General features: G+C 45.9%; 1 protein-coding gene across 1 annotated transcript in view; it reads left to right on the top strand.

Annotated features, from left to right (window-relative positions):
• Positions 1-4,146: 4,146 nt before the first annotated feature.
• The window catches only part of LOC120849132, a 59,201-nt gene continuing 35,642 nt past the window's right edge, over positions 4,147-27,705 (top strand). Inside the window, exon 1 of the mRNA XM_040221278.3 lies at positions 4,147-5,694. Within this exon, the coding sequence (XP_040077212.1) occupies positions 4,147-5,694 (1,548 nt within the window). The remainder of the gene's footprint in view (positions 5,695-27,705) is intronic.

Genomic DNA, 27,705 nt, shown 5'->3' with positions numbered 1-27,705 from the left:
GGAGGATGCTCCAGAGTGTGAACACTGTCACATACCATTAAGCATCCTGCACATTTTACTTGTATGCCGTTTGTATGACCAAGAACGCCACAGACACTTTGCTAAGGTTTACCAAGAGCATACACCATTACATCTCGCCCTTTTACTCAGCGATGAGCCGTTGATTCCACACAAGTGTGTTTTCAACTTTCTTAAGAATGTAAGACTGCTGGACCAGCTATAATTTTAATAGTTCGTCATATTCATTGCCACATCTTATATGCTTGTACTCTCATGATCACTGTTTTATTGAATTACAAACTACTATAGCTCTTTCTTCTCTTTAACCTTGATTTCAGCAATAGTTCTAGTTGTTGGCGCATTATAGCCTTGGTCGCTGCTGCGCTATTAAACCCCAATCAACCAACCAACTATGAACGTAAAACGTTTATTAGTTCGTCGGTTGGCTCTCAGTTAGTATTATTTTGGTGATTATTGTTACTTAAATCAGTAGGAGCTAGGTATGCTTAACTCTGCAGTGAAGGCTGCGTTAAGGTTATTTCATGAGTATGTGACAGACTAAGTAGGTCTATACTAGTGGCAATCTCGTTTAGGAATTTTCTTGTCTGTTTTTTTTTATTGTGGTCATTGTGCATCTCAGAATTGTTATGCTGACCTTTTATTTGCATACAAATTTCATTGGATAAACGAGCTTTGATACTGCATGACGAGATTTTTTTCGTATCTGTTGCTGATGTTGCATATGTTATATGTGTGTGTGTGCCTTCCATGGAACTTGCTTGAGAATACAAAACAGGTTTTTAATGCAATTGCCGTTGTAATTCCAGTTGCTTGATAAGATTTTTATGCATGCCATAATATGCTTGTCGTTATTTTTTATGTATGTTTGTGAATACTTGCTACAACCTGCTTGATTTTCTAGTTTTTGTAATTATATCCGAGGCACGAACTGCCCATCATATTTTTTTGTTTCGAAAATAAACTGTCGATTACTTCCTGGTGGTATTCTTCTATACAGCACAAACCTACAGGGCTTTCTGGTTTGTAAAGTCAGTGTTGACTGTTTATAGTATTGTCCATTAGTTTTCCGCATTAGGATTCACACATAGGTGTGAAGCAATTATAGCTGAAATTTGGCATGCGAGAATAGTAGGAAAGACATAACTCGCGGCAAACCAGATGGTGCAGGCTACCACCCAACACACTACGCAAAACTAGATATCTATTCATCCGGTAAGTTTTTTTTTTATTGTGACTCCATTCATTGAGTTGGGGACTACGACGGCCGCTGAGTGCGCTCCTTGCCAGCTAAATGGGCCGCTGGGGCCTATGGAAGTGTCCGCTCTTTACCTTGTGTAGATTACTCTATGGTAGTAGGGTCAAGAAACATAGTACGGGTAAGGTTGTGCTTTATGTGCTTTTCCAAATTTCCAGTGGTCGTTTGACCGGAGGCTCCAAAGGTTAAAAAATGTCGATTAAACTCATTATCAAGAGCCTTTCCACTTAAAGTTTCGTCGCCTATTTTTCATTTTAGTTGGTACACTGTTCCGTGTTCTCTGCAATAGGCCTTTGATAGTACGGCAAGTTTTCTGCGGACCATAGCAAATGTCTGCGAACTTATCAGTATAGTAGCGAATGCGAGACTTCTTAATATCAACCCCTATTTTGTTTCTAAATTTTTGGAACGCTTGCAAATATAGATAAGTCTCTGCTTAATATAAATGCATGATATAGTTTGCTTCGTGCCTTAGTTCTGTGCAATAAGTCTAATGTATCCATGACTTTTTTTTTTTGCCTTTTTATTTTTCTTTAATATTACGACAGAAAATGCACAATCATAGAAGCTGATAACTTTGTTCAGGAACAAATCGAACACATCATTGAGATTTGCCATCTGTAATAAATCACTCCAGTCCACTGAAGCTACAAGTTGACGAAAATGCTGATATTTTTTCTCTGTAATAATTCGCGCGGAAGTGTTTGTAATCATTTGTCTGGCAGTATGCGACAAACTTTCTGGAATGAAACAAAACAGTGATAAATGATCACATATCACTTGTGAGTACCCCTGCCTCACTGTCGTTTTTATAACAGCTCGTTAAACATATGTCGATTAGTGTTTCTCTAGAATCTGTAATGCGAGTGGGTATATCAATTATATTTGAGAAACCGTTTGAGTATAGAATATCAATAAATTCATTAACCACAATAGATTTTTGCAAAATGTTAATATTAAAGTCGCTCATTACTATGACAGTCAATTTGACGTCGAAAAACATTCTAGCACAGGTTCAACAAGTCTCCACATTGCTCAGCGGCCGCTCCGACATTGGCCGCATTAAGCTATGATTGCCGGTTATCTCCTAAACCACTGGTAATTTATAATATTGTAACAAACAGTTGATGTAAAACAGGGATTAACTAGAAAGTATACATATAATTTTATTCTTAAGGAAAAGCAAATTCGTGTTCGCAGTTCGAAAAATAGGGGCATCGTATTTGAAAATAGATAAATGAGCATGATTACATTCTAGGATGCACGAATACTGAATTATATATAGTACTAAATGGCCTAAATATTTATTCAAACTGTCGCCCGACGTATTGTATATCCAGCTGCATCGCTAAAATAAAAAGAAGGCATTGTGATACAACATATTTGATACATATTTTGAACAGAAAGAAAAACTGTATACACGAACTCATCTCTGTTACGTCACGGCGCGGTAGTGGCGCGTCGGGCGCATTTCCGGTCTTGGGCTGTGGGCAGAAGGCCCCAAGTGAGGCATGTATTCCTGCGTTGTTTTGAAAGGAATTTCACGAAAACCTATCTTCTTGTGAAAACGCCGCGACTGGGACTCTACCAAAAGAGTCGAGAAAGGTTTGAAGATCAGTTTTCATGTGCCCGGTTCGTCCGAGAACGTGGATATGTGCCGTGAAAATGGAAAACCAGACGCCGTCGGACACCGATTGCTTGGGCGGAAAGCACTTTGGGTTGAATTCACGTATATCTGAGGTCATCACATTTATTTGTGTTGTTCCAACATGAACACCGGAAAACCCTCAAGTTGTACGGACCACCTGCGGACGACGTTCAGTGCGCCTTCAATTTCAAACGGCCGCCTGATCGTTCGAACTGTCGTCTGCTCTTCCACACGCTACTGCTTGTCGTCTGGTCTTTTAGACGACACCCGCCCGTAGACTAAATGTTGGCCCGGTACTTGCGATAAGAAGTAAGTGCAGGCCTCAAAAGACTTAAGTGGTGCAGGCCTCAAAAGACTTAAGTGGCCTCAAAAGTCTTAAAGTTGGTAAGCAAGTTCGATGTAAACTCTAGACACTGGGAGATGTTGATCATTGTTACCAGTGGCCATTGTAGTGTGCTGTAAATAATCCAGATGACGTTTTCAGCTGCATTTGAGATGGTGCCGCGCGCCGCGTGCTTGACAGCGGCACGCGCTGATTGATGTAGATATTGAAAATACAAACAGTCTTGATCGAAACTCCGAGCTGGCGTGTCGTGTCTTCCTTTACCGGTGTGCCCGCTTGGTCCTCAGCCACCGACCATCTCGCGTCCCACGCGCCACGGCAATGTAAGCCTTTCCAGCATCTCTACTGGCCTTTCGGGGCGCTGTCTTTATCCTAGCTTTCCCTGTCTCTTACCACCCACCCGTAATGGCCCCACGCGACCACTACATTTTGGCTACGAGGTCTTTTCTTTCATTTTTTTTTTTCATTTTCGCCTCTCGTGAACATTTGATCAGACTCCGTGCCGGAGATGAGTGGTGGCAACACCGGCATGTATGGTTTTCTTTTTGTGTGTTAGTTAATATTGTAGCGTTCAGAATGTTAGGTCCTTTTGGAATATTTGCATCCACCACATCTTTTCCGTGCGAAATGTAGTACATAAAATAATGTCGACGTATCGCGACACTCGTTCCATTTCGTCCGTCAACGTTCCATTTCAAAAATCAGTAGTGGTTACGCGTAACGCGTTCGAATGGTTCTTTTCCTTTTACGCATGTAGTGCGCACAGCACGGAAGCGTCCATCTCTTTTTCGTAACTCAGAAAACTGTTCCCGTTCTCATTTGGGGTGAAATTTCTATTATTTTTGTCAATCTTTCAAACTATCTCGCAACGGTAAGAGGATGGCGACGGCTTCCTTACCGACGCTACCACCATTTCTTCCCACGCCAGGTGCCCCTGCGCAGCCTTGGCTAAGTTGGAAAACGTCGTTTTTCAATTATCTTGTGGCCATAGAGGCAGATGAAAGCTCTCCTAAGCGCAAGCGCACACTACTGTGGGCGTTGCTTGGCTTGGAAGGCCAACGAATAGTTTCGACATTTCCTTCAACAGTCCCCGCCAGCAGCGCGGCCGTTTCTGAATTTGATGAGCTCGTAGCGGCACTTGATGAGCATTTTGCTGCCAAAGCTAACGTTGTCGTCGAACGCAAGCAATTTCTCAACCGCGTCCAATCACCGGGAGAGAGCGTCCTCGACTACCTTAGCGCACTCAGGCAACTTGGTTATTTTTGTGATTTCGGAGAGTCCTTTGAAAACCGCATCGCGGAAGTCTTTTTGGCCGGTTTAAATTCATCGGAGGTACAAGATCGGGTAATCCGAGAGTCTGCGGAAGCTGGACTACCCAGCCTCGAACGTATTGTGCTTCTAGCACAGCAGTTCGAACAGGCGTCTCGAGATTGCGATCGGTACCGCCAATTTCCCTCCAGTTTATCGCGTTCTGGAACGCCGCACGCCGTTCAGGTCGTACAAGGGGTTTTTATTCAGCGTGAACAAGATGGCCGACGATCGAATTCGAATTTGAACATCCAAGATCAAAATGGAGAGCGGCGGCATGCCATTTCCTGCTCCCCCGCAAATGTTTCCTTCTCGCCGCAACACCAGTCGCGCGAGTCGCGCGCACACACCCGCACTTTCGTGAGCCGAGTACCGCGTGATGCTCCGCCGGGCGCGCGCGCTCTTAGGCACGGGGCAGAGTTATGTCATTTCTGCGGTCGCCGACCCCATTCACGTGAGGAATGTCCTGCTTCAGGATTGTCTTGTTTTTCTTGTGGCAAACTAGGTCATTTTTCAAATGTTTGCCGGAGTTCTCCTCTATCGTCCGCTGCCAGCGATCGTCGTCAGCTGGCCTTTCCGCCGAGACGTGGTCGGGCCGCCGGTCGCCGGTACCAGCGGCTTGGAGTTGGCCGTAACCAGACAACCAGCCATGAAAGCGTGGCATTTTCTGACGAAGAGGAGCAGCAGCCGAAAATTTGCACCGTCGGGTCACCGGAGGTCCTTCCAAAAGGACGCGCCGACAGTCGCCCACGGAATTTCACCGCTGATGTTCATGTGAATGGATCTACATTACCATTACTCATTGATACTGGCTCCGAAGTTTCAATACTTTCCGAGAGCATGTTTAACAAGATTAACTCCCAGCAGCAAATCCGGCTAAGGAAACCACCGCGCACTCTTGTGCACTACCTCCGAGGGTCCATTCCAGTCGTGGGATGTTTCCAGACCAAAGTCGGCTTTAAAGAGCGATCCGCCGAGATACTTTTCTACGTTGTTCGCAATGGCCGATCCCTGCTTGGGACAGATGCCGTGCATAAACTTCGTCTCATTTTGTCGGGTGCTCCACTCAAATGTTTCCATATCAATTCTGCGGACTCTTGCGCAGCCATCCCAGGCCATGTAAGGTCGGCCGAAGTTCCGCAGTCCCCAGGTGCGGCGGAGCCCAGTCCTCCGCCGAGTACTTCAAGTGCTCCCTGCAAGCACCCTCTATCATCGTCCACTGTTCACGGCTCTCAGCCATCCACGTCGTCTGAGTACTACTCAAGTAGAGGCGTCTTCGGAGACCAGACTTCAAGGGATCCGTCGACGTCGCGACCGTCTTTGCAACCTTCCTCGGTGAGCGATGCATCGAAGTTACCTTCTGGTTTTGAAGAATTTGAGGATCTTTTTTCTCCTGAATTAGGATTACTTAAAAACCAAACACACACAATCACTGTCCGGCACCATGTCCCGCCGGTACAGGCTAAACTTCGCCGCTTGCCGATCACGTTGCGTGATGCCGTCAGTGCGGAAATTCAGAAGCTCGAGTGCCAAGGCGTTATCGAGCGCGTAAACGCGTCGGAATGGGTATCCCCCATTGTAGTAGTTAAGAAGAAAGACGGTGGAATCCGTATGTGTGTCGATCTGCGAGCGCCAAACCAGGCTGTCGTTATTGATTCTTTTCCACTTCCGCACATTGATGAGCTTCTGAACTCCCTCAGTGGAGCTTCCCATTTTTCTAAGTTAGACCTTGCGTCTGCTTATCACCAGGTCCGTCTCGACCCCAAGAGTCGTGACTTAACGGCATTCATTACCCATGAAGGGCTTTTTCGTTTCAAACGAGTTTGTTTCGGTCTGGCGTCTGCACCAGCGGCCTTCCAACAGATCATGTCTAAGATATTAAAACATTGTCCAGGAGTCCAGTTTTATCTGGACGACGTCATTGTCTATGGCTCCTCTCAGAAGGAACATGATAGAAATCTCAGACAAGTCCTCAAATGTATTAGAGAGGCCGGCATGAAGCTAAATAAAAAAGCCGTTTTCAATGCTACTGAACTGTCATTCCTTGGTCATCGTCTGTCTGCGGAGGGTCTAGCACCCCTTCCGTCGAAGATTGACGCGGTCCTAAATTTTCCAGTTCCATCGGAACCTTCGCAGTTGAAGGCCTTCCTAGGTCTAGTAGAATATTACAATAAGTTTGTCCCCCATTGTGCTACTCTGGTAGAACCCCTCCGAAGGCTTCTGCGCAAGGGCGCATCTTTTGTCTGGTCGACCGACGTAGAGGCCAGTTTTCAAAGTGTCAAGTCCTGCCTTCAGCAGGCTCCCATTCTTGCAATGTTCGATCCAAATCTTCCAGTTGTCGTCTCCACAGACGCGTCCAATTAGGGACTAGGTGCTGTTCTCCAGCAGCAGCATGGGAGGAAACTAAAGACTGTTGCTTTCGCTTCCCGCTCTCTCTCCGAAGCAGAGCGGAAGTACTCAGCAGGAGAGAAAGAAGCTCTCGCAATCCTCTGGGCTTGCGAGAGATGGCACGTTTATCTTTGGGGTAGACATTTCGAAATTCACACCGATCATCAAGCTCTAGTCACATTAATGTCCACTCAAGGGACAGGTGTCCGTCCACGGCGCATCAGTCGCTGGACGGCTAGACTTTTCAACTACAATTTCACCATGAAGTATCGCAAAGGAAGCGACAATGTAGTTGCCGACGCTCTGTCTCGCCTTCCGGTCTCAGATACCGAAGAAGGCATGGCTTTTGAGGAGGAAGTGGTTTCAATCGTCTGTGCATGCCTCACAGAAAAAGAATTCAAGGAAGAAACTGCAAAAGACCCTGTATTGCCCATTGTCATGACATATCTTTCCAACAAATGGCCTTCAGAGGACAAGTTGCCTCCAGAATTCAAGCCGTATTTCGTTGTAAGAGACCAGCTCTCAGTCACCGATGCCTTGTTGTTCCAAGGAGAGAAAATAGTGGTTCCGTCCACTCTCCGCGATCAAGTGATTGATGTAGCTCACGAAACCCATCAAGGTATCTCGCGCACCACCAGTATCATCAAGGAGCTTTACTGGTGGCCGCATTTAAGTCAACATGTCAGGACGAAAGTTCAGAACTGTTCGGTATGTCAGTCGACAGACAAGCCTGCAAAGGCACCTCCAGCACCTCTTCAACCAGTTGAATTCCCCAACCGTCCATGGGTAAAACTGGGCATGGATATAGTAGGTCCCTTTGAACGAGCCCCAGCTCAAGAGAGGTTTTTCATTACACTGGTAGATTACCACAGTAAGTGGCCTGAAGTGGCACCAGCCCACAACGTCACGACTGCCACAGTCATAAAGTTTTTGAAGTCTGTCTTTGCCCGCGAGGGTTTGCCGCAAGAGATCACGACAGACAATGGTCCACAATTTATTTCAAAGGAGTTCAGCGATTTCTTAAAGACGCATGGCATCAAGCATGCAAAGTCATCCTTCTACCATCCCCATGCTAACGGGCAGGTAGAGCGATTTAATCGAGTTCTTAAGTCTGTCATTCAGTTGGCACTCGTCCAACATCGTCCGCTTTCTGAAGCCATTACGGAATATCTTAGTGTTTACCGAAGTACTCGCCATGCAGCGACAGGAGAAACACCAGCATTTCTTCTACATCGTCGCACTCACCGAACGCGACTGCACCTCCAAGGGCGAGGGACCCCAGAGTCCACCGTCCCTTCACATGTCATTCAGGAAGAACTTCCTGACAGAGTCAAAGAGTATCAAACAAAGATGAAAAAGTATTCAGATGCCAGGCGAGCAGTTAAGCACCCTGCTTTTGCTCCTGGTCAATCAGTAAAGGTTTTCAAACCCAACATTAGAGGAAAGATGCGAAACAAGTATGCTCCACCGCAACGCATACAGGAACAAGTAGGGCCAGCCACATATAGATTAGATGACGGAACCACATGGAACGCAGCCAAAATGACACGTACCACGTGGAAACCGCACCAACGTCAGCCGTTGTGGCTTATGGACGATGACATATTCCCCACTTCAACTAGTGCGGCCCCTGTTGCCGTTCCTGCATTTGCGGCCCCTGTTGCCGTTCCTGTTTTTGCGGCCCCTGCTGCCGTTTCTGTTTTTGCGGCCCCAGTTGCCGTTCCGGTTCTTGCGGCCCCTGCTGCCGGTCCTGTCCCGACGGACCCTGTTGCCGCCCATGCTTCTACGGCACCCGGTCCTGGCCATGTAGCTCTGGTGCCTGGCGCTGCCCATGTACCGGATGTACCCGGTGCCCTTCACGTTCCTGCTCCCGCGGCACCCTGTGCCGTGCAAGGTGCGGTGGTCTTCGGTGGCCTTCCCGCCACCCCAGTCCCCGGTGCCATTCCTGATTTCGGTTACCAAGCGGCTTTCCGCGCCGCCGTACCAGGCAATCAAGCCAGCAGCCAGCCACCAGTCCCGCCGGCTGCCCCGGCTGCAGTCTTCCAAGAGGCCCCCAGGGTCGCTGTCCAGGAGGGTTCTGAACCTTCCGTTCCTTCAAGTGGTGCCATATTGAGCACCGCATCAAGTTCATCTCAACTGGGACTCGGGTATTGCAGCGAGCTGCCATCATCTAGCTCCGCAACGGTCTCGGCGGAGTCACTTAACTCCGTGGGACCAGAGGTCGCCACACTTTCCGAGCCTCCAATGGACCATACTTTAACAGAGGGCTCTAGAGATACTCTTGACGTGACATTAGAATCGTCACCAACAGCAAGTGATCGTGATGGATCGGAGCCATCCACCCCTACGACTCCCCAGGCATCTCCATCGGACAATCATCGCCCAAGGCGACAGAGACGTCTGCCGGCACGATTGAGAGACTATGTGTTAGAGTTTTGTTCACCCAGTCCCACTACGGGTAGAACATTTGACATTTTGTGTTACTCCCGTATGCAGTATTTCCTTTCGTTATTATATTAGTTTCTGTTTATTTTTTTCGCTTATGGTGATTAGTAGGATTTTGTGTGTGCGTGAACTCTGTATTTTCTTTAAGGAGTAAGCTGTTTTCTTCTCTTCCCTAATAAATTATTTAACATTTATTTTTCTATTAAGGGAGGAGAAGATGTAGTGTGCTGTAAATAATCTAGATGACGTTTTCAGCTGCATTTGAGATGGTGCCGCGCGCCGCGTGCTTGACAGCGGCACGCGCTGATTGATGTAGATATTGAAAATACAAGCAGTCTTGATCGAAACTCCGAGCTGGCGTGTCGTGTCTTCCTTTACCGGTGTGCCCGCTTGGTCCTCGGCCACCGACCATCTCGCGTCCCACGCGCCACGGCAATGTAAGCCTTTCCAGCATCTCTACAGGCCTTTCGGGGCGCTGTCTTTATCCTAGCTTTCCCTGTCTCTTACCACCCACCCGTAATGGCCCCACGCGACCACTACAGCCATCACCGACTTGTTATGCCTGATTCACTTGGTCCGATTCTGCTTGCGAGTTTCAGTATCGACGTCGACCATCTCAGCTACGGTCCACGCTTTTGCAGCGCGAGCGACGTCGCGACTGAAAATTACCAGCGAAATCTCATCATGCGAATCAGGCTTTAGCGTACATTCTGTGGCGTCCACGCGGAATGAATCACCGCATGCCAGATTATTCACGCGAAGTTTTGCGGTGTAACGAGCCTCGGTAATTTCGCTGAGGCCACTCAAGTAGTCAGGCAAGGTCAGGAAGACGTAGAATTAACAATTCGAACGTGAAAAGGGGCAGGGGACTGACACCGACGTCGAAAACATCGCATTTCAATGGTTTGTTCATGGGCGACGCACTCTAAAAAAAAAGGGTGTAGTCGGGTGCATCGGGCGCAGATGCACCCTTCTTCTGAAAGATGGACCCCGCGTTGCCCAGCCAGTGTACTTGTACACCGACAATGAGCATCCTCCCCTCCCTTAAAAACCTCTAGATGTATCAGTGCACCCCCACGCTAGCCACGCGCCCAGATCAGCTTGTGCTTGGATTCCCCCTTGGGGGTCACTTGTTGGGTTTCGAAGTTGCTTAGGAAGTATGAAGCTATCTTGTTCATTCGATATTGACAGTAGAGTGGATGCTATGCTTGTTTTAGGCCAATCAGGTCTCCGGGTAGGATCACGTGACTACAGTCTCCATGCTAGAGAGAAGGCAGAGCACGGCACCTGCCTGAAGGCCAAGGCCACGGCTAACATCCACTGCACTATTCGGGTTGAACTTTTCAGAGGATATAAGTCACAAATCCTCCCGTTGTGTTAATTTTTGGGCTGCCCCTGAAGATAAGCCTTTGAGAAGTCACCCCCCCTTTGGCCTTGAAGAAGCTGCAATTTTCATACTCCTCTCTTTTTTTTTTCTCCCCAAGCTGAAAGCATCGAAGAAGGAAAAGGTTTCACGGATGGCGCAGTAGCTTTGTTCGATCTCGGTGCTTCCCGGCCTAGTTTCCTGTGTGCTGTGCCGCAACCTGCGGGGCTGCCGTAGATTTCGTCCACGACGACGTATTCGAGTGTACCAAGATTTCCTGTGTTTGAAAAATCCTACCCGTATATCGGCAACAAGCGAGCAACCCCAATATTCTGGGACACAATATACTTGCGCCCTCTCTTGGTACCCTATTGGAAAACCCCAATATGAACAGCGTATTATGGATATTGGTAAACAATATCTTTTTATTGTATTGCAATACAATATAGACAGTGTATTGGAAAACATTACATTTATTGTATTGTATTACAATAAGGATTTGTTATGGGATTCCAATATCCATAATACGCTGAAAATATTGGAATCCAATATTGTATAAACCCTTATTGGATCCCCATGTGTCGTATCGGGATCCAATAAGGGTTTACGATTCCAATATGCTCAGCGTATCATGGATATTGGAATCTAATATATTATATCGGCTACCAATAAAACTATATACGGGTTGCAATATCACGTTCAGCGCAACATTTCTCTGCAACGCAGTTTCTTCTTGTGTGTATTTCTGAGTGATAAATTTAAAAAAAAATGTTGCTGTTGTCAAATTGTGAATAAAGAAGCAAAACACTGGACTTATCCATACCAAATATATTTAACATATTCCTGAACTGGAGGATCTGGCATTTACTGCAAAAGAAAGTTAATTGTTTAGGACTCTCATTCAAAAACTCGATGTTTGAAAACAGATTGTGAAATCCTCACCCTAATGAAAACAGCACCTGCTAGCTGTAGCCATATAGAAACTGCAAAATAAAAATTTGTGATTAGTTTGCGACAAGTAGCAATCCTTCACCAAGCCGGATAGATTCAAAATTATGTCTGCGTATGATTGTGGAAAAATAAGCTTCAATGCCACTGCTACAGGTCAGTCTGAGCTCGGTCAATTAAATATACGTATCCGCTCGTCTGGCTTCACTATTCCTGCTTCGCACCTAACTAGAGTATCTGGAATGCTCACCTTTGAGGAAAAACGAACTGGTGCTTGCTTGTTTGTAGGCCGTGGAAACTGGAAGAGAGATTTACGGTTAGTTGCGTCCAAGTAGCAGTTACTTTGAGTAGCCACGTAAAGTACACTAAGTCTGAAAGATTCAAAATTACATGCGCGGGACATAGATATCCTCTTGCGACGTAACTGGGCACGTGTCAATGTCGCCCGCTTGTATTACAGAAAAATAAGCTTCAATGCAGGAGCTCCCAGTCGTTCTGAGCTCCGTCAAATAAAAATGCTGTACCGGTCGTATGGCTTCAGTATTCCTGCTTCGGGAATCTGGAATTCTCACCTTTGAAGAAAAGCAAACTGGGACCTGCTGGCTCATAGGCTGTGGAAACTGCCAGAAAGATTTGCGATTAGCTGCGTCCAAGTATCAATTTCTTTGACCAGCTACCTACAGCACACTAAGCCGGATAAATTCAAAATTACATGTGCGTGACATAATATGCCCCTTGTGACAAAACTGGGCACACGTTTTGTCGCCTACAGCAACACTGAAGCCAGACAGACAAGCGGTACGGCACCTTTAATTGACGGAGCTCAGAACGAGTAGGGACGCTTTCACTGAAGCTTGTTTTGCTGCAATACACACGTGTATTGCAGCACAACAAGCTTCAGTGAAAGCGTCCCCAGTCGTTCTGTCAATTAAATATGCCGTACCGCTCGTATGGCTTCAGTATTGCTGCTTCAGAGGAATCTAGAAAATCTAGAATCCTCACCTTTGAACGAGAACGAACTGGTGCCGGCTGGCTTGTGGGCCATAGAAACTGCAAGAGAGATTTGCGATTAGTTACGTCCAAGTAACAAATTTTTTTTGGTAGCCACCTACAGCACGTTCAAAATTACATGCACGGGACACAGATGCCTCATGCGACGGAACTCCCTTCGTCCTTGTTTTCTGTTAACTCTGCTCACCTTCACCACTCGCCTCCAATTTCTGCGCTACTTCTTTAATCTCGATTCCCTGGTTCCCAAAGGCCATGCCACGGCTTGCACCAGTCACGGATCTGTCAGCTCTGCGACTGGCGCTATTGTGGCAAAGACGCCACAGCACCTGGCGCTTGATGTGCTCTTTCAATATTTTGAGCACGGCTCAAAACAGGTGGATGGGTGTCTGGTATGCCCTTTGCTTATTTGCGGATCGTTCCGAATCAGAGGGTAGGCGCTTCTGCGACCTGGGCGCATGCTCGGTATTTTACAATAGTTGAAACCAAACTCTGCAGGAATCTTGAAACATAACAAACATAATGTGCACGCCAAAAGGCATAGCAAATGAAACACCCATCATCTATCTATTTTCGTTTCTTGTCCGCAAGAAGCTGTCGTATATGTAGCTTCCTTGCTTAAGCCGTTCCTCCCTAGTGTCCCGGTTGGGTCTCGTCCTGATGAATCGTCGGTGGAGACCTGAGGAGCGGTCAACATCAGATTAGACCTTTTTGAGACAGAACCATATACTTGCTGAGAGCAAGTACACCCAAACGAATCTCAGGCATGTATTTTATAGTGCGTTTCAAATTGAGACGCATGATGTAAAATGAGACGTCAATACTGCCGCACCCCTTTTGCGAACCCAAACTTTTGAAGGCCTTGTCCCCCTTGCTAGGGCGACAAGGCACATGAATCCCGGCACGTGGATGAAATTTTTACCTTAACATCCCGACTCAATGCCCATCCCTGAATATTCGACCACCACACTTTTAGAAAAAAAATTTTTTTTTAGAAAACACCGAGTCATTTACCACCCCTACAAACGCCTGAACCAAGCATACTCGTACCGTGGCTTGTTTGCTCCGTGCCGCCCCCGAGTTAATTCGGGCTGACAATGTTTTTTTTTTTTTTTTTTTTTCAAATTGAACCCACATTCTTAGTTCTGGGTTGTCTTGTAGAAACAGGTGGATACTTTTATAAAGCTTCCTCCCTATGCGCTTCCGAGTCAACATTTTTGCAATGGCCAACCCCCGGGCTTTGATTTTGCGCTCCTTGATGAATGCTGAAACTCATATAGGCGGGCAATAGCTCGCCTTGAAAATACTAGCTTTTGGTGGCCGAGAACAAACTCGTGTTCCTGATTGGCAGACACTTGCTGCCAAGAATTTCTGCACATATCCTAAAGATTAGTCTAACACAGATGCTTTGGCCGGACAGAGACACAAAAGCCTGAAACAAGACCACTATACAGACAGGACATAGAGTGTCTGTGAGGAATGAAACGCACAACTCAGATAGGCGTCAATCATTCACCTTGAAAACACATGCCATGCGCGGCGAAAAACAAACTTCTGGCCTTGATTAGCTGGTTCTTGCCACCAAGACCTGCATGTATAAGAAAGAACCCGGTCTTAATTAAACTTGGGTGCTTTTGCAGAAGAGAGACAACAAAGTACTAGTGCAAGACCACCAAACATAGGAAATGACATCCAAAAGGAATGAAACACAAAACTGATATAGGTGGGCAATAGCTCACCTTGAAAATACTTGCTCCTTGTGGCCGAGAACAAACACGTGTTCCTGATTGGAAGCCATTTGCTGCGAAGAATGCCTGCAGATATCCTAAAGAACCGAGTCTTAGTCTAACACAGATGCTTTGACCGGATAGAGACACAAAAGCCTGACACAAGACCACTATAAAGACAGGACATAGAGTGTCTGTGAGGAATGAAACGCAAAACTCAGATAGGCGTCAATCACTCACCTTGAAAACACTTGCCATGCGCGGCAAAGAGCAAACTTCTGGCCTTGATTGGTTGGAGCTTGCCACCAAGACCTGCATGTATAAGAAAGAAGCCTGTCTTAGTCAAACTTGGGTGTTTTTGCAGAAGAGAGACAATAAAATACTAATGCAAGACCACTACACATAGGTTATGGCATTCAAGAGGAATTAAACACAAAACTCATATAGGCGGGCAATAGCTCACCTTGAAAATACTTGCTCTCGGTGGCCGAGAACAAGCTCGTGTTCCTGATTGGAAGCCATTTGCTGCGAAACATACCTGTAGATATCCTAAAGAACCCAGTCTTAGTGTAACACAGATGCTTTGGCCGGACAGAATACAAAAGTCTGGTACAAGCCACAAAAAGCAGGAAATAGTGTCTGCGAGAGATGAAAAAAGACCCAAGTGGAGAGGCTCGTTCTGTTTCAGGTTAGTCAAATAGTGTAGCTCATTTTGCTAGAACGGTGCATATTTGCTAAGAAAAGTATCTATATTTTGCCCCATTTAGCAGAGTTTACTGCCAAGGGTACCTGCACACCAGAATAAGTCAGAATAAGTCAGTTTTTTTTTCTTCTTTTGATGAGCGACAACAGAATCCTAAACAGGTGATGAAACAAAATATGAACCCAGCAAGACAGGCTAGTTTGCCTTGATGCAAGCACAGTGCCTCGGCCAACCAAATGAGGTTCTATTCTTTATCACTGGTCATATTTGGTGGGAATAGTAAAGTAAATGAAAATAAGGCAATCTCTCTTGCAGCCGACAGCTGCAAACAAAATTCATATACCTCGATGAACGACCTGGAAACAAAATTGGGTGGTGGCCAAGTGGTTTAAGGTGTCAAATTTCAAACTTACACACTGTAGTTTTGGTTTAAGTCCTCCTGGTGTATATTTTTATCCTTATAACTATATTTACATTGTTTTTTTGTATTTTTGAGGCACAAGTACTTAATTGATACGCTAATTAACCTTTAGAAGCGTTTTAATTACACTCCATGCCTTTCTAGTGCTCGTAATTGATTCTTGGTGAAAGCGGTCTTAAATTTTTCTTTTCTTGCTGTCGCTGCTGCTTGCTTTCTCACCTTTAGAATGCTGACAACTCGACACAAAAGTAATGAAAAATGTGTTTAAAATGTCACGAAGATCAGCATTTCCAAGCTGTACCCCTGCTTCATGCCCCGACCATGCCACCATACCATAGCTGAGTGCAGTGACAAATGGTCCCAGGTTTGTCACCCGACCGTATATGGGCTTACGGTGTGGTGCGACTCATGCCGCACCTATGCTTCGCGATGGAGCCAGTGAGCGAGGTGTGGCACACTAGAGCTGTGCAAGCCACAGCTTTACAGCCTGCAAAGCGTGGGAAGATCTCTCTCCCTTTGCAGAGCTGGCATTAGCTCACCGAGAAGCTATTGCAAGCACTAGAAAGCCACCGAGTGTGAATAAAAGCTCTTCTGAAAATGAATTAGTGTGTAAATTATGCATCTATATGTTAAAACTTAAAAAAAGTATATATGTATATATATATATATATATATATATATATATATTTAAATACTAAAAAAGTCAAAAAAGAAAAAAAAATGTTTCCAAGTGGGTTTGCACCCAGAGCTCCACGGCCCTTGAATTCAGTTCCCTAAAGCCCTCTTCAGACGGAACAATTTCGCCCAGCAACTTCATGTCGCAACACCAGCAACACGGGCCGCCCGCGTTCACATGCAGCAACCGAATTGCTACGACTTGCCATCATCATCATGAAATTTTATTTTTCTTACAGCATTTAGACGCACATTTATATCCTAAAACATGTTTTTATATCTTTAAATTGCACTGAGAATACTAGCTCATCTTTTTGAAACAGCTTATTTTCATAAATGATCCATTTCAAACCAGAACTAAGTCCTCAGTTCTCATCATCACGACCACAGGGGTGTCACGTGAAAATATTGCATTCCTGATTGGCTGCTGCCGCTTCAAACATTTCCGAGTAGTCAGAGTTGCTCGTCCGCTTCGAGCCGGACCCGGTCTCAGCAATTCGTGTCGATCTAGGGAAAACTAGGGAACAACCCGCCAGCAGCCCCAAAATTGCTGGAAAGGTTGCCCCGTCTGAAGCGATCCTATACTCTGTTTCATACATAGAGTGCAACGCAGTCAAAGCTAGCGCACCGGTTTGCATTGCTGACCGTGCCTACGTTCGCTCCATAAGATAGTGCGTCCCCAGCAAAAAAATTTTAAAAAGTCGGAAAATGTGCCTCCTCGGGGCTAGTAACTGATAGTGGCGTTATGATTTCTACGGAGCACAAATGTTTTTCAAGGAAGAGGAAAAGATAATGTAAAACCACCTTAAATTGTTTTCGTGTTCATCCGTGCAACAGCCGCTGCGGGTTTTCGGGTTGTGTGGCACTGGCTGGTTTTGAGAAGATGGCGTGTTACGCAGCGAGCTCAAGTACCTCTCCTGCTCGGATGTTTTCGAAGATTCGTGAACACAATCCCCGGAGAATTCGGTCGTGAAGTCCTGGAGACGGCCAGTAACGACACTGGAGTGTGCCCTGTACTGTCGCGAAGTGCAAGGCGCAGTACCTATCTGGCAAGGTGGCGTCCCCGAAGCAAAGACCTTGCAACGTGAAAGTTTCGAGCACGGGGACCGTCAAGCATGAAGAGTTCACACAGAACGCCATTCGCCTGAAGGTGCATCGCAAGTGCTCCGAGAGGAAGATTGCTACCCTTGACAGCTATTTCAAAATAAACTGTACAGGCCACAACTATTGTCGATTAACGTCTTATTATAAATTTTGGGACAAGGCCGCTATCAAAGCGATTCCTCATTCCACGCTGCACGAAAGAAAAATATAACTCGGTGCTGGAGACAAATAACACTTGCAAAGCGGCAGACCAGATGGTAGAAATCTGGCCTCTCGGCGACTTATAAATAAAAATCAAGAAGGAGGAAGTGAAATATGCACTTCGTCAATGCGCACAATCTTGCAGGAAAAGTATGTCTAAAAAAAAAAAACTGATCGTAAAATGGGTTCGAACCACGGCCACCGAGACGTCAATATCGCCAGACCAGCGCGTTCTACCACTCGTCCACGAAACGCGCGGAGTAACACTTTTTCTATTTTTTCATGCGCACCACTTTAGTACCTTTGACAGCGTTGCACGCTAAGTATGAAACAGAGCATAAGACACCCTATTGTCTGGTACAGAGACCATTTAGGAACGCTTGGTTGTTTAAACGATGTACTACACATGTTACAAAAAGAAAAAAAAAACATTGGGTGTTTAAACGTTGTACTACCCTTTTTTCAATAGAAAAAAGCAACAATAAAAAAAAAACACATTTCAGAAGAAAAAGGTTAAGGAAACGGAATGTACCATTATGTTCAGTGAAGATTGGTGACAAGACTCGGGACTCAAGCAGGAATGCAGTTATCCTTGGTGTGGCCCCATGAGACTGTCTTGCTGCCTTTGCTGGGGTTTATCTAACTGAAGTACCCGTACGAAAAGTAGAAGAAACACATGTGCATAACACTCATTATTCACAAGAAAATTTGTCAATGTCCAAAATGACCCATGAAGAAAATTATGCGAGTAATTTTCAGGCTGCGTTGGCCGAGTCACCTCTCGTGGCCAATGTTTCATAGCAACTTCAATAGTAGTGAACAGTTATAGGGTATATTACGAACAAAGTGCAATTTGGTTTTGTAGGAAACTATAACACACAAAACGACACTTGAATACAGCATGTTGAGGTACCTCTAAACAAACTCCAGGGTTTCATGGCGCCTCCTTCAGATACCTGATGTTGAACATGAAATATGTGCACCAAGGAGTGAGCAAACAGCGACTTCAGATTTGTCTCTAACCCCAGCGACATGTCGACAAGGAGTGCAACGTGTAGAAGGTCGTCTAGAAGTGTGCCAAGATGAAAAAGCAAGATGTAACGATATCAGAATAAGATCACACCAACGAGGCACCATTGTGGTGAGACAAACTACGATGTAGAGACAGCAATCGGGAGTCAACCGACGTACGGCCGCGATTTACTTTGCGGCAACTGAAATGAAACATGGCAAAAAAAAAATTGAAAATTAGAAAACGCGTTTGTTTTATATTATTCGTTGAGCGCAGCCGGTAGCAGAGCAGTTGGGCGGCGTCACGAAAATCTGACAGACTCGCTAGCTTTTCTCAACTTCGTACGGCGCCAGTCGGCACCACAGATGAATGGTCGGCACTCTTAGTCTACCAGGGAAGAAAAAAGTACGAGCTCAGAGCCCAGCGTCGATCGCGACTTTCGTAAAGAGAAGCTCCGGTAACACTTCGGCGACTCGTGAGCGTTAAACAACGCCTCTTCGAACGAGCCCACGAATCCAACACGTCGAACGGTTTGCGCCGGTAAGCACGCTGGGAGCCAGGGTGCTGGAGGTGGAATATCCGAAAGAGACGAGGCGCTGGTTTCTACGTCTATTTCGCACATGAGATAACAAGATAGCGAAGCTAGCCGAGTGTCAACACTGACTGACGTTACATCAGAGTACACGCAGTCGAAATGACGTCTGCAACAGAGCACAGCCAGACGCTTTCAGCAGGGGACGCATGCGTTCAAATAAGCTGCGACTTCAAAACATCATGTCTCCCTTCTGTCCTTCAGTGTTCACTTTGATCTGTGTATACCAAAGCACTCAATGCTGCAAGTAATAAAGTCGTCTATACGTACCTTTCGAAGCGATTGAAAGTGCGTTGGTTTCACTAGGAACCCGCAAGCAAAGTGCGCGACGAACTTGACGAGCTGTCATCCGTCGGTCCCGCCATCGCCGCCGTCTCGCCGGGTTGGCGCGGTCGCGGTCGCTGCGCAATGGCGCAATCGCGCAATCTCGGCGGCTCAGCTAGGCTTGGCTGGATCGGCGTATTCGGCCACTCGGCGGCTCGCTCAGCCCCTCGTCTGGCTCGATGGGCTACTCGCAGCTCGCTCGGCTCGCCACCCTTCGGAGTTCGAACTGCCTTCGAAGCTCGAGCGCTCGAGCTTTCGCGCGCGCGGGTTGACGATGGAAACTTTTCAAATAAAACGAGTCTAACGTATCGTTTGATGGCGCAAATGCACGTATTTTTCCCGTCGTTTTTTAGTGTGTGAATCTTGCGAAACAGGCGACGAAGAGTGGTGGGTGAAATGTGCTCGTGTGTGTTTGTGGATTTTGTGTACGACGTAGGATTACCCAGAAAGGTGGGTCAATATCGATAAATCTGCGGGTAAGAAGCACGTGACCTGTCAAGCCCATTAATCCTCATTATTTTATCATGCGAACTGACATTATCACGTATCGCGTTCGATTTGGGTTCCAACATCGGTAACCTAACTTTTGTTGCATTAAAACTGCAATAAACATTTGTTTGAAAACGATCACTCCAATGAGCACGTCGTTATTGGGCTTTCTCATTGAAAGGTAGGTCGCGGGTGTCCCAGCTAGTTATTCTCAGTGGTTTGGTGGTTGTCTAGCATTTCAAGCGCTCGAGGCTGTGTGTACTGTGTGCCGTACGTACACTTGCGCTTTCGATCAATGTGAATGTGTTTGCAACGCGGAACGTTTGTGTTCTGTGTGTATCCACCTCCAAGATCGTTCTCTCTCGTATTGCCGTATGGTAACTCCTGCTGTTCTACGATATCATTCACGCGATGTCGTATATGTGGGCGTACCGATATCCACATGTTGCTTCACGGGCGATCAATACTGTGTTACGTATCCTCTTAGTCCGCAATATATGCCGACGTAATTTATGTTGGTAACTTGGAATTCGTTCTGAGATTTATCCACGCGATATTGTATTCTCCTTTGGGCCCGTGATCGACGACCGATATTTATATATCGTGTGGCCGCACAGTATGTCCATGTCGGTCACCAATATGCACGCGGTGTCGTATTTTATTCCAATAACCGTAAGTTCTGTCGGGATATTGTGCTTCGATATCGTGTCGTATACCAATAACCGCAAGTTATATCGGGATATTGTGCTCCAATATCCTGTTGTATACCAATAACCGCATAGTATATCGGAATACTGTGCTCAGATATGAATTCCCATCGCGCGTATTGGGTTATTCGGATAACAATAATTTTTTATTGGTTTCCATCAACTTCATTGGAATACAATATTTACAATAAGCCGAGTTCATACTGGCCTTTTTCAATAGGGTAGGTGGGCAACATCGCTGAAAAACAGTCGAATCTATCGATCCGATTAAAATCACGCAAAGTTCCCCCGGAATTATTGAGACCATTGTGATTGACAACTTCAGGAAAATTTTCACCACTTCGTCACTCTTTCTCTAGGTTCCCAGGAAATAAGAGTGATTTCCCCCATAGACTGCTATTGAAATCTCGCTTTATTTTTCACGTTCAGTGAGTTAATAAAGCAACCCCTCAATATTTCAATAAGTTGCCGCAGGTATATATTCTTGAAGATTTATGCTATCGAAATATTCAAGCAGTTCTCATGTCTATCAATTATCCCAGGTTCCCAGCGAGATAATTACACCTGTAGCTTCCGCCGCGTAAGGCATCTTTCCAACAAGAAGAGGAGTGGTACGGGAAAGACTACTTTATACTCCTCAGCAAAGGCGCACTTTTTGGCGATGTGCGCCTTGCTGGGAACCTACAAAAAATACCTCAGACGTTTGAAAGTTCTTAAAACATGTACCCTGGTAACTGTTCAATATGATTCCCGGGGAACTGTGCGAGATAGGTCTTGGTTGCCGAGATACGTAGCACTGAAGTAGGCTCCTTTGACAAGATCTCTCCCCGAAGCAGTGAAGCGCGTATTTTTTGGCGAAGTGCGCCTCCGCTGGGAACCTACAGAGAACGCCTCAGACGTCTGAAAATTCTTAAAACATGTACCCTGGTAACTGTTCAATATGATTCCCGGGGAACTTTGCGAGGTACGTCTTGGTGGCCGAGATACGTAGCGCTGAAGTAGGTTCCTTTGACAAGATCTCTCCCCAAAGCAGTGAACCGCGCATTTTTTGGCGAAGTGCGCCTCCGCTTAGAACCTACAGAGAACGCCTCAGACGTCTGAAAATTCTTAAAACATGTACCCTGGTAACTGTTCAATATAATTCCCGGGGAACTTTGCGAGATACGTCTTGGTTGCTGACGTACATGGCACTGAAGTTGCCTACGTTTATGGAAATGATCAAACCGCTGAGTGTTTTGCCAAGTTAATGCTCAGCTGTGGAAAAAATTGCTAAGTCTTTGTCATGGCGACAAAGCTGAAGGGCACAGAATGTTCGTGCGCAAAGATTGGCGAAGATTGACATATGATGTGTCAATGGACGTTTTGCAGAAATACGGGTTCGAGAGTAAATGGATCTGTCGCCCTTTCTCTCTTCGGGCTGGCCGAAAGGAGAGGGACGAAGGCTTCTTTGTATTTACCTCAGGGCAAAAGATAATCGTAAAGATAAACAAAAGTGGTTTTAGAGGGAGCTTCATCTAGGTCACCTCGACACAATAGTCTATTCACTTGCTGAGTCAGCGCCCACAAACATGGCCGCCACACGATAAAGCAACGCTTTTATTCAAGAGCTCTGTAAAAAATAAAAGGCAAAGCAAACTCGCCAATCGGATAACCGCTTTTGCCTTCAGCGGTCATGCTTGTGTGTAGTGACTCGACATTAAAGACGCAGTGGACATGCCTGCGGCCAGGGGACGCTCGTCTTCTAGCCATGTACTCTCGAACCGATATTTCTGGAAAACGTCCATTGTTGTGTAAGCTTTGCGTGGTAGGACGTCATGCTTTGCGTTGTTGGCGTTAAGTATTGCGTGGTGGGATGTTATGCTTTATTTGGTACTTTATGCTTTTAAAGTGCAGTATTTTATCTAGTGTGGGAGGTCCGATCTCTCTCTGCAACTGCGTACACAAATAAAATGTCAAACTTTGCCAATGTTTGCGCGCGCACATTTTATGCCGTTCAGTTCTGTCAGCATGACCAAGACTGCAATTTTTTTCTTTCGCTCTCGGCATGTTCGTACACGTTCCGCGTTGGTGTGAGGTGCTGGAACTGGCGGAGGCCCGCCTTCCTGCTATTCCCTCTCAAGCTTCTTCCGTCTGCTCTACTTTCACATACATTCGGCATTCGTCTGCCTCGTAGGAGACCCAGCAGTGCAACGTATTGGACTCCAGCTGCTCTTTATATAGGCTGAAAGGTAGGAGCACTGCAGTCGATTTTGCCTTATATTGCCGCGCGCTCGGTTACTCGGTTCTAGAAGATTCGCGTCTATAGGGTCTATTCACATGCTGAGTCATCACCCACAAACATGGCCGCCGAGCGATAAAGCGGAACTTTTATTCGTGAGCTTGGTGAAAATAAAAGAAGGCAAAGCAAACTCGCCTATCGGCAAACCGCTATTGCCTTCAGCGGCCATGCTTGTGTGTAGTGACTCGACATTAAAAGGCGGTCTGACGTAATGTGAATAGACACTTTCTCCGGGCGTAGCGTCTATCATTTCGTTCCCTTTCCTGGTTCTGGAAAGTTCCAACTCATTCTCACCCCGCACGCCCGACGCTCCAAGCTTCCGCGCCGAATGTTCGAGATGGCGTTGTCACGCTTGGTAAGGAGCCGCGCGTGACCTCGTCGAGCCAGTCTTGCTCTCGCTCGCTCTGACGCCGCAACTCGCCGCCGCGTAACCGCGTACTGCTGTTCCGACGCCCGTTACTTCTTTCGTTTTGGTTAGCACAAGTTCGCCCCATTAAACTCTCAGTCTAAACGTGACCTTCGCCGCCTCATCGTTTGTCCTTCGCGACAATATGGTGATAACGTGATATCAGGCGACAGGTGGCTTGATACAACGCTTTAACGTATAGAGTGTATTCATATGACGTCAGAGTGTCTTTTAATGTCCAGTCACTACACAGAAGCATGGCCGCCGAAGGCAAAACCGGTTACCCGATTGGCGGGTTTGCTTTGTCGTTTTTATTTTTCTCAAAGCTCACTGCTAGCTTTATTGTTTGGTGGCCATGTTTGTAGGCGATGACTCAGCACGTGAATAGACCTTATACACATGACGTCCTACATCGTCCATCTATTGAAACGTCTGGCGCAGTGAACGCCGACGGCTCTGCCAATAGCTCAGTTAGTAAAGTGCTTGGCTAGCGATATCTTGATCCTGGGTTCGAATCTTCGAATCCCGTTGGGGTGGGACTCCAATAACCAGTATTTATTTTCAATTTATTATTCATGTATTTTTATTTGACTCTGAGCTGTGTAACGGTCAAACGTTACAACCCTACATTACTATTTTCCATTACATTCCAGCGTTAGATTTTTCATGTGAACCAGCCCTAAACCACATTCGGTGTTAAAAACCTTCAGTGTGTTTAAAGTTAAGGATGCATGTAATCACGCATGCGACCTTGTTGCAAGAATAATAAGTGACACAAACAACCGCCCGAATCAAATATATGCAAGAAAAACAAATTTAAAAATATTTCATCCTTATTAGAGGCCGTCTCATGTACCGCAGTTTGTGATTACACTGATGAATTACCTACCATAATACCTATAGCTGTACATCAAATATACAAATCGACAAATTAAGGAATAGGGTTTTGACAAACAAACGTAAGTTCAAAGTTTCGACGCGTTCAAAGAATTAATTTCAAAGATAGACTCACTAAAAGCTTGAAGTTTAATATATTCACATATTTACAAACTTGACAAAAGAGGTTTTCATGCCGCGTGCATACTACTCTCTACATAGTAGCATGGCACTAAATTGCTGACGTGAACAATTGCAAATGTTGGATCAAATATCGGTAAATCATCATAGGCGAAGATCAAAGCTGACGTGACTTACGCCGTGTTCTGCGGTAAACACACATAGCCAAGATATGAGACGCACGGTCTACGTAACTGTAAACAGTACATAAAAATAACTGTACTTCAGACTCTTGGGGTGTTCGGTGCTCTGGAGCCTTAACTCAATAATCCATAAGACAGAGCAAAGTTGCTGTATTAATCTTTAGCGGAGCTGGCCAACATGGTGCGTAGTTTTTTTTGCACATTTTACTCTGGTTGTTACTCCGAGATCGCAATTCTGCCCGCTGTTCTCCTGCACTCATGGACTCAATATCAACACCCGGCTTGCAGTCGTCAGTTCCATAGCTGAACGCTCTCGTTTTCTCCTGCTGTCCTGTATCCCTCCCGACTTCCAATACTCGTCGTCGTGCTTTATGTAGCTGCGAACGCTCCCCGCCTTTGGCATAGCCTCAAACCTTTTCGCTAGTTTCAAAGCATCAGCTGCTGCGTTCCATTTGTTGCTTTTTCCGTGGTGTAGGGTTTTGAAACGTCGGTTTTTCTATCCTTTGAGTTGAATACCACCCAAGACACCTAAACTGCTCATGTTTTATAAAGGCGTGATGAGTAAGTATATGTATGTAAGGCGTAATGCGGCTTTTTCCGTAGCCTTTTCGGGATGTATGGCCCAAATCCAGGAACGTCTTGAGAAATTGCTGTGTTTTCTGGTCAACCCTTTCTCCTGTTGCGTTTTTCTCAAAGTGGGTCATAACATCAGAAAAGATGCTCCAGAGCGAAAGGACTGCAGATTCAGTATCTGAGTGCAGTAACCCCTTTGCTTTTTCGGGAATACTTCGCAGGAGCAACTTGCATTCGTCTCCCGTTAGTGTAGTGAAAGCATGCCCCTTCTTATCGTCTTCCCAGACATCGAACCTCGCCCCAAGAGTGCTAATCAGTGCTATAAATGTAGCCATATGCTTGTTTTTTGAGGTCGGGTTTTGGACTTTGGCCTGGCAATCAAGGTCATCAAGTTCGATTACTAATGCATCTGAAAAGACGATGGCAAATTTCTATTGTCATATGCGATGTATCGGGGACGACAGCGTAGGGTTCAATATCAAAAAGAGGTGAGAACTGAGCTCCGTGTTTAAGCTCATCGCAATCGTACTTCATCTTGTCGCGAGTCCTACCAATAGGTGGCGCATTGAAATGGGTGAATTCCAAGTCAATGTTTGTTCGCTCATTTGCATCAGCGATGCAAGACGGGCAGGGGAAGTTCGAAGAGGCTGACTGCAAGTCAAGCGCTAACAAAATAAACTTCAGGTCAGCGCCTAGACACACCTTCACGCTGAAAGTGACGCCCTCCAAAATAATCTTTTCTTTCTTAATCATGTCATTGATTTCACTTATTAGTGATCGGAATGACTCCCTTATGGCAAAATAACACTCGTGCGTTTCGACTACTGCGAGCAAGCGATGCCACCTAGGGCTCTGCAGTTACTTGTCGGAGCGAATGACAACAAAAGAAAGTGTCCTCCAGGACGTTTTCTTGCTGTCTTTGCAGCCGTCTCCTTCTATCTTGATTACAAGACGCTGGACACTTATAGCCGTAAGCTTTTTCTTTTCGTCTGCAGCAATTTCTTTAATTGCAGTTTCCAAGTCTCTCAAAAACGAGACTTACGCACCTTTGGCGTTTCCTGGAGCTTTAAAAATCTCTATGTGGATGGTAAGTGTTTCTCGGTAGCTGTCGAGAAGTTTTACCGAAGGTAAGTATTTTACTGTTCTACACAGCTGCTGCCAAAATGTGTTGCTAATTGCGTGCTCGTCTAGAAGCACTGCTATACCGCGTACCATCTGCTGGTCTGAGGGATCCAGGTCACTGTAGGAAATCTTACCACAACCATCATATAACCGATTTGCTGCGTGTTGGACAGACACGCGTCCTTCATCGAGATATGTAATCTTTGAAGTAAGCCCTTTAGATCACTTACAAAGATATCGTGAAGGTTCAACCCGAAACTGCTTAACAAGTCATTCACTGCGTCATCAATACTGGCTCCGGCAGCTATCAGCTTCCTGCAGTCGGTTTTTTTACATCCCTCGCCCATCTTTTTTCCACAATTTAATGTTCCCTCGCGAACTACTAGGGTAGCTTGCAGGGCCGTCTTCTCTTTTTCGAGAACACATCTCTGTTTTAGTTTTTACACTTCACGGCCAAGCTTTGAGACTACCTCCTTTAATGTGTTACTGTCATCGGCCTTATCTGCAAGTAGTTCGTGCACAGAACCACTCCCTTGGTCTGGAATGAACTCGTCTTCCAGAGGAGCGACATTAACGTTTTCGGCACTTTGAATCGTAGGAGAAGGGATCGTGACTGTTATGTAGTGAGTCTTCAGCAAAAAGCTGGCCTTGCTCCGTCCTTTTTGCTTTGCGTAGGCATGTTTAACTTTCTTACAAAGCGCTTTCACCCGTTCCTCAAGACGTTGGCGGGCACCTACGTCCAGCATGTGGGGTAGCTTTTCTTCAATCTTCCTCGCATAAAACTGCGTTGAAAGATGCTTTTCATCGTCTATTTCAAGAACGCTTTGATTCCTCAAAGTTAATGTGAGTGTATTTTCTTTTAACTCAACTGAAGGTTCACAGTCACGACCTGCCATCTTTATTCTGTTTTTTGTCCCTGTGTCACAAAGTACACATGCAATCTCTCCAGAGGAAAGCCGAGCCCAAATTTTCTGGAAGATTTCTGGCAACGCAGAGTTCCTTTTACCCTCACTAGGAAAACGATGCTCACAGCTTCACCAAACTTATCCTCTCTGCTGTCCCACCCTTCTGGCAGGTCGAGCCTGTCAAAGTCCTTTCTCTCGGATAAAATCCAGTCATTGGCTAGCTTTTTTTGGTTTTGAAAAACCCAACGATATATATCAAAGTCAAACTCTACCCTTATGAGGCCATTGCTCTTACGGCAGTTTGCTAGCTTTTTTTGCACTTCAGACAGTAGCTTGTTTGCGGCGTCTTGAAGGCGCTCCGGGGATGGCTTCCTTGGCTGCTCCAGTTCCTGAAGACAGGCCGCATTCAGGTGGCGCCGAGGCTCGAACGTGCATTCCCACTTTGGATATCCTTTCCATTTAACCAGTATTCCCTCGCGCTGCCAACACAGTAGGAACATGATTTATATAACACATTGAAACAGTAAGCACGCGAACGGT

The sequence above is a fragment of the Ixodes scapularis genome, unplaced genomic scaffold (genome assembly GCF_016920785.2).
Source record: "Ixodes scapularis isolate PalLabHiFi unplaced genomic scaffold, ASM1692078v2 PGA_scaffold2__306_contigs__length_199485367, whole genome shotgun sequence".
Lineage (NCBI taxonomy): Eukaryota > Metazoa > Arthropoda > Arachnida > Ixodida > Ixodidae > Ixodes > Ixodes scapularis.
Note: the sequence above shows the minus strand (reverse complement) of the source record. Positions and strands in the feature narration are given on the sequence as shown.